At 37.5% G+C, this 14,388-nt stretch overlaps 1 protein-coding gene across 1 annotated transcript in view; it reads left to right on the forward strand.

Annotated features, from left to right (window-relative positions):
- The window catches only part of myom2b (myomesin 2b), a 90,167-nt gene that overhangs the window by 17,485 nt on the left and 58,294 nt on the right, over window positions 1–14,388 (forward strand). Inside the window, exons 6-13 of the mRNA XM_062995958.1 lie at window positions 1,660–1,748; window positions 2,943–2,993; window positions 3,197–3,361; window positions 5,171–5,332; window positions 7,224–7,365; window positions 8,240–8,439; window positions 8,808–8,861; window positions 10,946–11,073. Coding sequence (XP_062852028.1) covers window positions 1,660–1,748; window positions 2,943–2,993; window positions 3,197–3,361; window positions 5,171–5,332; window positions 7,224–7,365; window positions 8,240–8,439; window positions 8,808–8,861; window positions 10,946–11,073 — 991 coding nt within the window. The remainder of the gene's footprint in view (window positions 1–1,659; window positions 1,749–2,942; window positions 2,994–3,196; window positions 3,362–5,170; window positions 5,333–7,223; window positions 7,366–8,239; window positions 8,440–8,807; window positions 8,862–10,945; window positions 11,074–14,388) is intronic.

Genomic DNA, 14,388 nt, shown 5'->3' on the forward strand with positions numbered 1-14,388 from the left:
AGTTTTTTTGGGGACTGGTATGATGGTCGATGTTTTGAAGCATGAAGGAACTGAGCAAAGTTCTAATGATCTGTTAAAACTGTGAGTGAAGGTGGGTGCCAGTTGATTGCTGCAGTGCTTAAGGGTGGATGGAGAGATTCCGTCTGGCCCAGGAGCTTTTCTCACCTTTTGTTTCTTAAACAGTCTGTTAACGTCCCGCTCGTTGATGGTTAAAGGAGCCGGGGACAGAGGTGAGAGAGCCATGGTGGAGGAGGAGGATGAAGAATTGGCTGAGAAAGGCTGAGAATTGTCCTTATTGTATTCGAATCTGCAGGTCGTTGGTGAGTTGACGGTCATTCAGGAGAAGGGGGGTCTTTCGCACCTTGTAGTTAGTGATCTCTTCGAGGCCCCTCCAGACTGAAGTTGGGTCGTTAGCAGCAATCTGGCTTTTCAGCTTTTATGAATATTCCTTTTTTGCTGATCGGATACCTTTCTCCAGCTTGTATTTGGCCTCTTTGTAGAGAACTCTATCTCCACTCCTGAATGCTGACTCCTTTTCCCTCCGAAGCTGTCTGAGTTCAGCCGAAAACCATGCTTTATTGTTGCTGTATTTTACCCTTGTTGTAGTAGAAATACAGCTGTCCTCACAGAAACTGATGTATGATGCTACAGTGTCTGTATATTCATCCAAGCTGTCTGTCGCCTCCTCAAAGACAGACCAGTTTGTGGATTCAAAGCAGTCCTGTAGTATTTCGATGATATTATTGCTTTATGAACATCAGTCATCAACAGAACATTTGGTGTCACAGTAGCTGCTCTAAGCAATCCTTCCTCTGGTTGACAAAGTTTAGAGAGGCAGCCTGACCTAGGAACTATCCCAATTCTTTATGGTAGAGTGAAATGAGCTTTGGAATGGTCTTTGTTTTTCCTTTTTTAGATTTGTGCTCCCAGTTTGGATTTCAATGCCGGTTAACATCTTTTTTTGACTTTTGTGGACATAATCTACCATAATTATAGAGCTCACAAAGAGATGAGAATAACTAAAAACAGCTAATTCACTTTTTGTTTTTACCTAGAAGATGTTTACTATATTAAAGTGAATTAGAAAGATCATTTACATTTTCAGCATTTGGCAGACGCTTTTATCCAAAGCGACTTACAGTACTGGTATAGTATGTAGTCTGAGCAATTGAGGGTTAAGGGCCTTTTTCAGTGGCCCAACAGTGGCAACCTGGCGGTGATGGTGTTTGAACCAGCAACGTTCTGATTACTAGTCCAGTACCTTAACCCCTAGGCTACAACTGCTCATTGTAATATGCATAAGGGTATGAATTTTTATATTTTTGTTGTTGTGTGCAATACGCTCTGTTTTAGTAGGGGAATTCTATACTTCAGCTCATACTTGGCGAAGTTTTTAATGTTATGTGTAAGTGGAACTCTTCAGCATCAAGCTTACACTTCAGCTTCCTTCACTGCATTACATCAACAACAGCTTATCCATTATAGACTGGCCAGCATTTTTGTGTGCTGTCCAAATGTCAATTAGACAAGTACAATGCTTTATATTTGCTCAAAGTAGACATTATGCTTAGCTGGCAGATTTATCAATTGATTAACAAATAAAGTAAATGTAAGAGGATGGACAGTATCCAGCACTGAATGTGTGTTTTCTTTATGCAGGTGTGGAATAAATGATACCGCCATGTACACAGCTGTTGCCACTAACTCCCATGGCCAGGCCTCATCTCAGGCTTCTGTGATCGTCAAGCGTGAGTTCTACACCAGTTGTTAATCTCATACACAGCTATTAAATAGAGTTTACTTTTAAGATGAGGGTGTTGAATACACACAGTCAAAAGTATTATGGTATACAAACAATTTCAGGTGACATAATTTTAAACTGAGTTGAACTGAAAACAATCTAGATATCTTGACAAATTTCCATATGCACTATTATTCAACCTTAGTACTTGATGGAACATCCTTTTGCCTTGAAAATCTCTAATAAGTGATTTCAGTAAGAGCTAACAAGCTTCTGGCACCTTTCTTGTTGATCTATACCCTTTCTTCTTGTGTAAAAGCTTCCAGCTCATGAGGTTTGATGACGTTCATGCTGCAACTGCTTTCTTTAAATACCACCAAGGATTTCCAATAGGATTAAAATCTGGATACTGAGAAGGCCAGGATTTTCCAGGACTGGTTCCTTAACCAAGCTTTTGTTTACTTGGAAGTGTGCTTGGGATTCCAGTCACATGTTCAAGATTACTATTTACTGAAGAAGAAAAACATCCCCACATCATCTTTGACCTACCTCCATACTTGATCATTGGAATAGTATTCTTTTGGTCATAAACCTGGTCTTTCTTGTGTCAGACAAACCATTGATCCACATGGCCAAACAGCTTCAGTTTTGATTCAATAGAATTGTTTCCCAGAACTCTTCAGATCCAAATTCCTACTGGCATATTTCAGTCTACCCTTTTTGTGCCTCTTGATCAAGAGTGGCATGTACATGAAAACTTTGGTTGTTAGGTGATCTTATGGTCACCACTGACACATTAGTCCCAGCTTTCATCAAGTCTTTTCCAGTAACACAGATTAGTTTGCTAAGATCTCTGGACAAAATATTGGTCTTTCTCCAATGTGCAGGCAGTTTTGTTCTTCAGGTTGGAACTTCTGAACAATACTCTTAATGGTGTCTACAGTTTAATAGGTTTACTATGTCTAATTGTAACAGTCAGTTTTTTGAGATTTAAAAATAAATAAGTAAATAAATAAAAGATATAAGAGTTTACTTCTAACTGTATATGCAGCCTACAACTCACAGTAATTAAACCTTAAAAAATCAGGTTATATTTTTAATAATGAATGATAAAATGTTAAGCTTTTCATAGTTATAATTTTTGATTAAATAATGCTGTTAAATTTGTAATTGGGATTTTTTCCCCTGTGCAACTGTGTAGGTGCCAAAGATGAAGAAAAAGTCATTCCTTTTTCTTGGATGCCTTATGAATGTAAGGTCAAATAATTTTGGGGTATTATTTATTAAATAATTATAATAATTCATTAATTAATTATTTGTCTTTCTTAATATGCACTTATTTTTTATACTGTCTGGTGTTACATACACATAGCTATTAGTTGTTTAATCAGCATTAATGTATAACCTGAATTTTAATATTTTATGATATAAAATGTTTTTAATTGCATTTCCCAGATGCAATTTTACCTGAGATAAAATACACCAAGATCAACATCACCTTTGTTGAGAAGTTTGCTGTGACATTTGGTAAAGAGGAGGAATGTGTGACTTTGTCCTGCAAAATGACCATAAGTCCAAATTTAGCCAATCTGCAGCCTGAAGCCCTGTGGTACAGAGACGGTAATAAACTCAATACACACATCACGATGCCTGTTAAACAGTTCATGCAGTCACAATCTCTAAGCCTTTACATTTATTTTCACAACATACAGTGTATCACAAAAGTGAGTACACCCCTCACATTTCTGCAAATATTTTATTATATCTTTTCATGGGACAACACTATAGACATGAAACTTGGATATAACTTAGAGTAGTCAGTGTACAACTTGTATAGCAGTGTAGATTTACTGTCTTCTGAAAATAACTCAACACACAGCCATTAATGTCTAAATAGCTGGCAACATAAGTGAGTACACCCCACAGTGAACATGTCCAAATTGTGCCCAAAGTGTCAATATTTTGTGTGACCACCATTATTATCCAGCACTGCCTTAACCCTCCTGGGCATGGAATTCACCAGAGCTGCACAGGTCGCTACTGGAATCCTCTTCCACTCCTCCATGATGACATCACGGAGCTGGTGGATGTTAGACACCTTGAACTCCTCCACCTTCCACTTGAGGATGCGCCACAGGTGCTCAATTGGGTTTAGTCCATCACCTTTACCTCAGCAAGGCAGTTGTCATCTTGGAGGTTGTGTTTGGGGTTGTTATCCTGTTGGAAATCCAGTTTTCGAAGGGAGGGGATCATGCTCTGTTTCAGAATGTCACAGTACATGTTGGAATTCATGTTTCCCTCAATGAACTGCAGCTCCCCAGTGCCAGCAACACTCATGCAGCCCAAGACCATGATGCTACCACCACCATGCTTGACTGTAGGCAAGATACAGTTGTCTTGGAACTTCTCACCAGGGTGCCGCCACACATGCTGGACACCATCTGAGCCAAACAAGTTTATATTGGTCTCGTCAGACCACAGGGCATTCCAGTAATCCATGTTCTTGGACTGCTTGTCTTCAGCAAACTGTTTGCGGGCTTTCTTGTGCGTCAGCTTCCTTCTGGGATGACGACCATGCAGACTGAGTTGATGCAGTGTGCGGTGTATGGTCTGAGCACTGACAGGCTGACCTCCCACGTCTTCAACCTCTGCAGAAATGCTGGCAGCACTCATGTGTCTATTTTTTAAAGCCAACCTCTGGATATGACGCCGAACACGTGGACTCAACTTCTTTGGTCGACCCTGGCGAAGCCTGTTCCGAGTGGAACCCGTCCTGGAAAACCGCTGTATGACCTTGGCCACCATGCTGTAGCTCAGTTTCAGGGTGTTAGCAATCTTCTTATAGCCCAGGCCATCTTTGTGGAGAGCAACAATTCTATTTCTCACATCCTCAGAGAGTTCTTTGCCATGAGGTGCCATGTTGAATATCCAGTGGCCAGTATGAGAGAATTGTACCCAAAACACCAAATTTAACCCTGCTCCCCATTTACACCTGGGACCTTGACACATGACACCAGGGAGGGACAACGACACATTTGGGCACAATTTGGACATGTTCACTGTGGGGTGTACTCACTTATGTTGCCAGCTATTTAGACATTAATGGCTGTGTGTTGAGTTATTTTCAGAAGACAGTAAATCTACACTGCTATACAAGTTGTACACTGACTACTCTAAGTTATATCCAAGTTTCATGTCTATAGTGTTGTCCCATGAAAAGATATAATGAAATATTTGCAGAAATGTGAGGGGTGTACTCACTTTTGTGATACACTGTATACATGACACCTACATTAGGCTTTTCTCCCTTTGATAATTCATTTTGTCACCTCCTAACATCCTGTTCTTAGAAACATAATTCAATAACACCTCTGCTGAAGATCATCAGTATATTTCATATTCCTCTGCTGCACTCTTTAAACCTTCTAGAGCACCTTCTGAAAGAGTCAAAGTGGGTGAAAATGGAGTCTGGGGGAGGTGTTGCTAAGCTCACTCTGACTCACCTCGCCAAGGATGATGAGGGTCTGTATACCTTACGCATGGCGACCAAAGGAGGGGATGCAGTGCACAAAGCTTATGTCTACGTAGAAGGTAAATATATCTGTACCTAACAAAACTAACACTGGTTCCCTTTCACTTACATTTGTGTGGGAGGTAAATAAAACTGATTCATAATTCTAGTGGCTATAATTTAATTGGGTTGTATTCTTGCGAGGGTTAAAAAATCATTTCTGAATTTAAAACAGATTAAACAGTTACACTAGACTACATGTTCCCAAAACATGAAGCCTAAACAAAAAATTACTTACTACAGTATTTTACCATAAAGTCTATGTAAAATGGCCAATGGCAGTGGTAACTCAATGATTAAGGTACTGGACTAGTAAATAGAAGGTTGTGATTCAAGCCACACAGCCAGAATGTCATTGTTGGGCCTTTGAGCAAGGCTCTTAACCTTCAATTGCTCAAATTGTATTAAATAACATTTTAGGTTTGCTAAATGCCATTAATGTCTAATGGAAAATACACAACATACAAATGGCTAAGAAAAAAATAGAATGGTACTGGGGTGGTTGTAATGGTGTCCTGGAAACTTGTTTTCCTTTCCCATTCACTCAGTCCATTCCATCAAAAAAACATGCAAAAAGTGAATGTAGAAGTAAATGGCATTAGAATCACTGTTACTAATTAGTAACTTCATAATAAAGCAGAAACTAATGAGAAGTACACAATTAAACATTAACCTACTTTAGTTAATTGGGTTTTATTTTACACGATTAAAAAGTATGACTTTATATACATATATATATATTTTTAACATTTATTTAATTTAAAATAGCTGGACTTAGTTATACCTTAGTTGATAACTACTGCTTTTTCTCTTTCATGTCACATGACCTCACTGTGATGTTTAATTTGTACAATTATTTGTAAGAATGATTCACTATTGATCCAAACATAAAAAACTGTAAGTTGTACGTGAAAGTAAGTTAAAAAATACATATAGTAGGATTCAAAAGTCTGATATCTCTAGTAAAATTATTTAGCATTTTTCTTTTATAGTTTAATAGTTTTATTACAATTCATATAATCTGGATAACAAGTTAAGTAAAAAAGTCTTATTGTTAAAACGTTTTTTTAAAATGATTTTAAAGCGTCTTGCCTTCTTTTGTTATAATGATTTATTTTCAAGTACTCCCGTAAATGATGCATGAGGTTTAAATCGAGTGAAAATTTTTTAGGACAAGCAGCACTGATTTTTTTTGGTTAATTATCTTCTTTACATTGTTTTACAAAGCTATGAGGTTTACTAGTGGTCTCTGATTATACTGTATATATTTTTGACACATGTAATGTAATGTAGTTCGGAACATTTTAGACAGGCTTTAATTCTGGCACACCATGTAGAATCTTTTAGATAGCAGGTTTCCCTTTTATCTTCTCATCTTTTCTGCATGGTTGTAATGAGGTTAGTCATAATCATGAAGTTACATGTTTGTGTCATTCCACCATCTGCATGACAGTACTTATACAAATTTAGTATGGCATTACAAAATTCATAATTGTAATTGCCAAAATGTACAGAGTAACAGATGGACCACAGTCAGTAACTGTATTCCCAAAGGATTCATGTGTATGGTATGTATAGCTTACAAAATAAACAGTAGATGTATGTGACAGGTACCTTATAAAGTGCTAGATGAGTATAGGTTGACAACTTTTAATGCAAACTGTTAATGATAAAGCTTTTACAATTAAACATAGGAATATTTTGCTATATTTAAATAAATGTCATTAACTGTCATAACTTTTTCTAAACGAAATAAAGTTATTGTTTTTATAGTACAATAACATTTCTGTATTATATCAAGATTGCCTGTATGAGCTAAGAACATGTCTTCATGACAGAATTATACTATACAAATTATACAATTATACAAACATAACTCTTTTATGTCTCAAACTGGTGCTTCTTCTACAGATGGGCCTCCTCCAGTTCCACTGGCCCCTGGAGCCCCCATGGACATAAAGATTCATGATGCTAACAGAGATTATGTTATTGTATCCTGGAAGCCACCTAACACCACCACTGAGGGACCCATCATTGGATACTTTGTTGATCGGTAACAAAGCTGTTTAAAATGTCGAAATACTTACGTTAGAAAGTAAACATAGTGCTGTTGAGTGGCTTTATTAAACTGTCACACCTGTGTTTTGTTTAATTTCAAATTAAACTGTTATTGTGTGTTAAACATTGATGTCTATCAGACTTACTAGAATCCTACAGTCTAGTAATGTTATTCATTTTTAAAAGTAATAAAATGGAAATGGGTTGTGGCCCTCTAATTACCAATACAAAGTCTACATATAAACCTCAAAAATGGTGAAGTATGTGCAAGGCTAATAAAAATGAAAAAGCAGTAAATTCTGAACTCTTTTGCTAAAGAGAGTATTAAGAGTGTATTATTGTGTGTTATTATTATTAGTGTATTAACATCGTTTCTATGCACTATGTACTATTTGTAACTGCTTTTGCAGCTTATTGGGAATAAAGGTTTGGGTAAGTGGGCAGAAGATGTCATTTTGAAGCTTTTTTACAATATTAGTTATTTCTATTCATTAAAATGGCATACAATCTAAAAAAACAGCAGCATTTAAAAAAAAAACACACTCAAAAACAGCAGGATCCTGGTGAGACTAGATAAATATATATTTTAAGAAGAATTATTAACTACCATTCATTTTCTCTAAAACAATTTTGATGTTTGAATGTGAGGCTGTGACACTGTGGGACAGAAATAATCAGTGACTCAGTCTGTAGGTTAGGTAAGAAAAACTTCTGCAATTATGAGTAAATGCTGTTCGGCACAGGTGAAGATGTTAAAAGTGGACTGTAATTTCTCACTGTTTTTGAGAATATATAAAAAGTAACATGCTTTTAGAAGAATAATGTCTTCTTCTTTTCCTTTTATCATCTCTGCTTGAACTCAATTACAGCTGCGAGGTTGGAACCGAGAACTGGGTCCAGTGTAACGATTCTCCCATTAAGATCTGTAAATACCCTGTGCCTGGCCTGTTTGAGGGACACTCTTATTACTTCCGTGTACGTGCTGTTAACTCACATGGCATCAGCAGGCCTTCCAGAGTGTCTGAACCCGTTGCTGCACTGGACCCTACTGAGTTAGAGAGGCTTAAAGGTAAAGACTAGAAATGTTTCCTATAGATAATATTAACTTTTATGTAGTGGATTCAGAAAGTTGTCAGACCCATTGACATTTTGCATGCTTTATTGTGTTGAAAATTTTATTTTGAATTATTATAACTGATTTTTTTATTAATTAACATATATAAAAGTAACTTCAGCAGCAAATACAGCTGCAGATGGGTAAATATATGTACATTAATGGGCAAAATAGCAATTATATATTCAAAATCAAATTCACATTAAATCATTAAATCAAAAACATATTAAATTGTGGAAAAAGTCAAGAGGTATGAATACTTTCTAAATTTACTGTATCTGTGTGTTTCTGATGTTTGGCTTTGATTTTTTTTATTTTAACAGCCACAAGGCTTGGTGGGAAACTAGAAGTTGTTACCTATCATGATGACCTTGAAGGTACTCTTTTTATTTTTTCTTTGAGCTCTATACATACAGCAAGGTTTAGCAACATTATTTACTTTTTAATTCTTTAAGTTACATAACTGCTCACTAATATAAATAAAAATGTTGCAGTATAGGTAGCTCAGTGGGTAGCACTGTCACCTCACAGCAGAAAGATCATGGATTTGATTCCCAGGTGGAGTTTGTGTTTTCTCCTACTGTACACGTGGGTTTCCTCTGGAAGCTCTGGTTTCCTTCTACAGTCCAAATACATGCAGTTAGGTTAATTGGAGCTACTAAAATTGCTCTAGGTGTAAATGTGTGTGTTTGTGTGTTTGCTTTGTGATGGACTGGCAACCTGTCCTGGGTGTTTTCTTCCTTTAACCCAGTGAATTATACCCACCTTCACCCTGACCAGGATAAAGTGGTGGTAAAACAGACGATAAATGAATAAATGTTGAAACGTACACACTATATGTTCTGTTTAGACTCCTAACAATGAACCTGTTGAACATCACATTTCAAATCCAAACTCATTAATCTATTAGGATTTTACGGTCATGTTTTACACACTTTGGTTACACTCATGACGGGACAGGTATTTACTTATTACACAAGATTCATCAGTTCACAAGTTTAATGTCAAACACAGTCATAATTACAATTACATTACACAATGACATGTCTTTGAACTGTGGGAGGAAACCGGAGCTCCTGGAGGAAACCCACGCATTAGACACGGGGAGAACATGCAAACTCCACACAGAAAGAACCTGGACCGTTCCACCTGGGAACTGAACCCAGGATTTTCTTGCTGTGAGGCGACAGTGCTACCCAACAAGCCACCGTGCCGCCCCAATATTGATATTTAACCTCAATTATTAGGAGACCTGTCTACACGTGTCTACATACGTTTGGCCACATATTTTTTTTTTTATTTTTTTTATTTTATTAAAGAAGACTTTAGAAGTTGTATATTACATAAGAAAGTATGTGGACTAGTAGTAGACCATATGTTCCTAGTAAATATCTCATTTAACACCAATGAATATTAATATGCATGAAAAGCCCCTTTGCTGCTACAACACCCTCCTTAAATTGTTCAAAATGTAAATGTTATAATTCAGGTCAGGTGATAATGTTTAGCAAAATACCTAAAAGACATAATTCCATATTCCATTCCATATTTGAGTAAACATCAGGTTTAGGCTAAGTGCAAACCAGTCAAGCTTATTACACCAAATATGCCAATTTCACTTGCCATTAAGTAGACAAATGCATTCAGATATCAGAATTGCGTCCAGTGGCACGGTGCTTTACACCAGTTCATGACATGCTGGGCAGGGTCACATTTCAGTTCAGAAACATAATTTGGTACAAATATCCCAAACAAAAATGGTAAAATGAAGAATTAAATATATTGACATGGTTTAATGCGTAACACCTTGACATCGGTGACATCATAAAACCAGTGGAACACGAACACACAAAACACTATATTGGTTATTTTGGCATGATCCTAGGAGGCAGTTAGTGGAGGTGCAGTTATCCGTTAAGCAGCACTAATACTGGTCATATTGTTATAATACCTTAAAACAACTGCTAAAACTGCTAAAAATAAAAAGTAAAGAACCCCCTCCCCCCGCTCAAAAAAGGCTTGTATTAATTTGCATATAGATCATTTGTATCGATTGCAATTTAGCATCCCATATACAATTAACCACCAGCGATCACATTTTCTCGTATTGTACTTATAGCTTTGGCCTGTATAAAAGATGATAATTACACAGAACATAATAAGCTCACATTCAAGTTTTAATGAGAATTCCAACACAAATGAATTGTTGGTGGTGCTTTTGTTAATTGAAATGAACACATGGACTGATAATGTGATCACGCTGCTTGTCAGTGTGGGTGGGTACAGTCATTTTGCAGATGATGCACTCAATCTAATGATGTTCTCATATCTTTGAAAGCAACACTGATGACATTGAAAGGATGTTTTCGTGAGGTGTTTGTGTATGGGTTATTGAAATAAGTAATACAGACGCTCTGTTTGGCTCGCACAGTAATTTCTTTTTGATGTGATTTGGCTGCAGCTGAGGGAAAGCCTCCAGGAGCTCCATCCAAAGTTTATGCCTCTGAGACTGACCGAACATATGTTGTGCTCAGCTGGACCCCCCCAAAGTACCATAACAAGGCGCCCATGTGGTACTACATCGAGAAGGTTGGTCTAAATTCATTTACAGCCAGAAACAACAACAGGTTTCATTTTAATTATACTACTTTTTGATGTGTCTCTACAAACAAACATGCACCAGCTTTTTACTTTTTTACCATTGGGGATTTGAGCCATAACATTAAAACCACCTCCTTGTTTCTACACTCACTGTCTATTTTATCAGCTTCACTTACCATATAAGAGCACTTTGTAGTTCTACAATTACTGACTGTAGTCGATTTGTTTCTCTGCATGCTTTGTTAGCCCCCTTTCGTGCTGTTCTTCAATGGTCAGGACCCCCACAGGACCACCACAGAGCAGGTATTATTTTGGTGGTGGATGATTCTCAGCACTGCAGTGACACTGACATGGTGGTGGTGTGTTAGTGTGTGTTGTGCTCTTATGAGTGGATAAGACACAGCAGCACTGATGGAGTTTTTAAACACCTCACTGTCACTGCTGGACTGAGAATAGTCCACCAACCAAAAATATCCAGCCAACAGCGCCCCGTGGCCAGCGTCCTGTGACCACTGATGAAGATTTCAAAGATGACCAACTCAAACAGCAGCAATAGATGAGCGATCGTCTCTGACTTTACATCTACAAGGTGGACCAACTAGGTAGGAGTGTCTAATAGAGTGGAGAGTGAGTGGACATGGTATTTAAAAACTCCAGCAACGCTGCTGTGTCTGATCCACTCATAACAGCATAACACACACCAACACACCACCACCACCATGTCATTGTCACTGCAGTGCTGAGAATCATCCACCACCACCTGCTCTGTGGTGGTCATTAAAGAACAGTAAAAGCAGGTTAAACAAGTATGTAGAGAAACAGATGGACTACAGTCAGTAGTTGTAGAACTACAAAGTGCTTCTATATGGTAAGGGAAGCTGATAAAATGGACAATGTGTGTAGAAACAATGAGGTGGTTTTAATGTTATGGCTGATTGGTGTATATCTATCATTAATGTTTTGTGTAATTTTAAGTGTAAACACAGTGAGTTGAAGAATGATTGGCACTCTTGGTTAAATATGAATAAAAAGCAATGCATTTAGTAAAATGTATTTAGTTGGCTTGATCTTGCACTAAAATAGGAAAGGAATATAAAATTTAATTAGCTTTATTCAAAGAAAAAAAACACTTAAAATGTTCTTTTAAACAGACTTGTTCACACAGTTATAAGCACCCATGCTTTTAGTCTGCCAACAAAAAGCATATATTGCATGATGAGACTGAATAATACAAATGAATAAATATGAAGGCACTTCTCATTAATGAAATTCTCCAGCTCCTTTAGAGTCTTAGCTCCGTTCTAGTGGAGCCTCCACTGCAGCTCACCCCGCTGGTTTTCAGAAGTGTTTAGGTCAGGGACTGAGGTAGTCACTGCAGAGGCTTGATTGTTTGGCCACTTATTCATTATTTTCTGGATTTAGATTTATGTTTTGTTTAATAGTCCTGCTTGAAGATCGGTCAACAATCCAGCTTTAACTTCTCTGATAGATTTTTACTGAAAAGCCTTCATCATTGTGTTTCTGTAACACTGGGCTATGACGAGACAAGAAGGAGGCGGACACACAGGCAAAGATGAAATTGACAAAATGTTTAATAACAAGAAAACAAGACAAATGAACACAAGACCTAAGCTAACAATGCTAAGCTAACTAAACACATGAAAAACCTATGCTAAGCTAATGCTAACCCAAACATACATAAACTAAGCTAAAGATAAATTCTAAACATGAACTAAGCTAATCTAAACATACACAAACAAAGCTAGGACTAAACTAAATGCTAATCGCAAACGAACAAAGCTGAACATAAACTGGACTAAGACGAGAGATAAACCTGACAAACTGGGCAGACAGAAGCAAACAGGAATAAAACAGGAACAAAGAGCTAAACTGGGCTAACAAGGTTAAAGAGGCTAAAGCTATCAAACAAAGGCTAAACAGGACTAAACAAGCTAATCAGACTAAACAAGAATAAACAAGACTATACAGAGCTAATCAAAGCTAAACAGTGCTAACAAACAAACCAAAACACACAAATGGACAGAAAAAGGCTAGCAGAGTTCCGACGCAAACCAGATAAACTCAAAATAGTCTCCAACTAACTGTTCCCAAGCTCCCCTCCTTAAATGTCCTCAGATGAGGGGCAGCTGGGGCTAATTAACAGAATGGGACCAATTATCATAAGGGGCGTTGGCTACCCACTGAAAACAAACTTCCCTCCAACATGTGCTCCTGGAGAGGTGGGCGTGGCAGGTGCACCTGAGTTCCAGGAGCACAGAGGCTTGAATCACAAGGCATTTGGACTAAAACAGCCTAATCATATCAGGAAATCTCTTCTATACTTATCAATAGGGATTTGTTTATATTGTCAATAGTCAAATTTCAAGTCAAATTTATTTATATAGCGCTTTTCACAATGGACATTGTCTCAAAGCAACTTTACAGGATCCAGGACCAACAGACAAAAAAATAACCCTATTTAGCAAGCCGAGGGCGACAGTGGCAAGGAAAAACTCCCTTAAAATTACAGGAAGAAATCTTTAGAGGAACCAGACTCAGCAGAGACCCATCCTGTTTGGGTGGCCTGGAGGATACTCTAAATAAATAGGATTTACACAAATCCTACAAACATACAAAATTATGAACTGAACTGAAAAAAACTGAACTGAAAGTTGTAACTAGCAAAAAATAATTGGAGTTCTTCATTGTTCAGTCCAGTCTGTAATAAAGTCCGTTGTAAGTCCTGGACAAAATTGGTGAAAACACGCCAGGTTTCCATCCCATCTAGTAGGAGCAGCACTGTTGGCACTGCAGTCTTGACTTGCAGTCTTCAACCTCGGGAGGGTAAACAGGTTTCCGTCAGAACCACCTCGGGGTAAAACAACAGAAGATGTAGTTAAGAGTAAAATGTCAGTTTTACAGAGAGTAGTTTCAGACTCCGGCACCCCTAATTATTACAGCATAACTAAGTTTGCTTGTTTAGTTTGACAAGACTAATCAAAAGCCTGAGTAAATAAATATGTCAATATATATTTTCTACTAGCATTAACTTATATCTTATGTACTTTCTTTCTAACAGAAACACGATTTCAGTCAAACATCTAGTAGCAAGCTAGTGGGGTGCAGATGCTTACACTGGCAATGAAAGAAAAGTCTTTTTTGGCACATCTAGCAAAGAGCTTAATGGCATATGGTTGGCATCTTTGAACATAATTGTAGATTTGGAGACTTAAATTTGCAAATTTCCATAATTACATTTTTGGCCCATTTGCCATCTTCTTTTGGCAGGTTTAACACAACTGT

The sequence above is a fragment of the Trichomycterus rosablanca genome, chromosome 5 (assembly GCF_030014385.1).
Source record: "Trichomycterus rosablanca isolate fTriRos1 chromosome 5, fTriRos1.hap1, whole genome shotgun sequence".
NCBI lineage: Eukaryota > Metazoa > Chordata > Actinopteri > Siluriformes > Trichomycteridae > Trichomycterus > Trichomycterus rosablanca.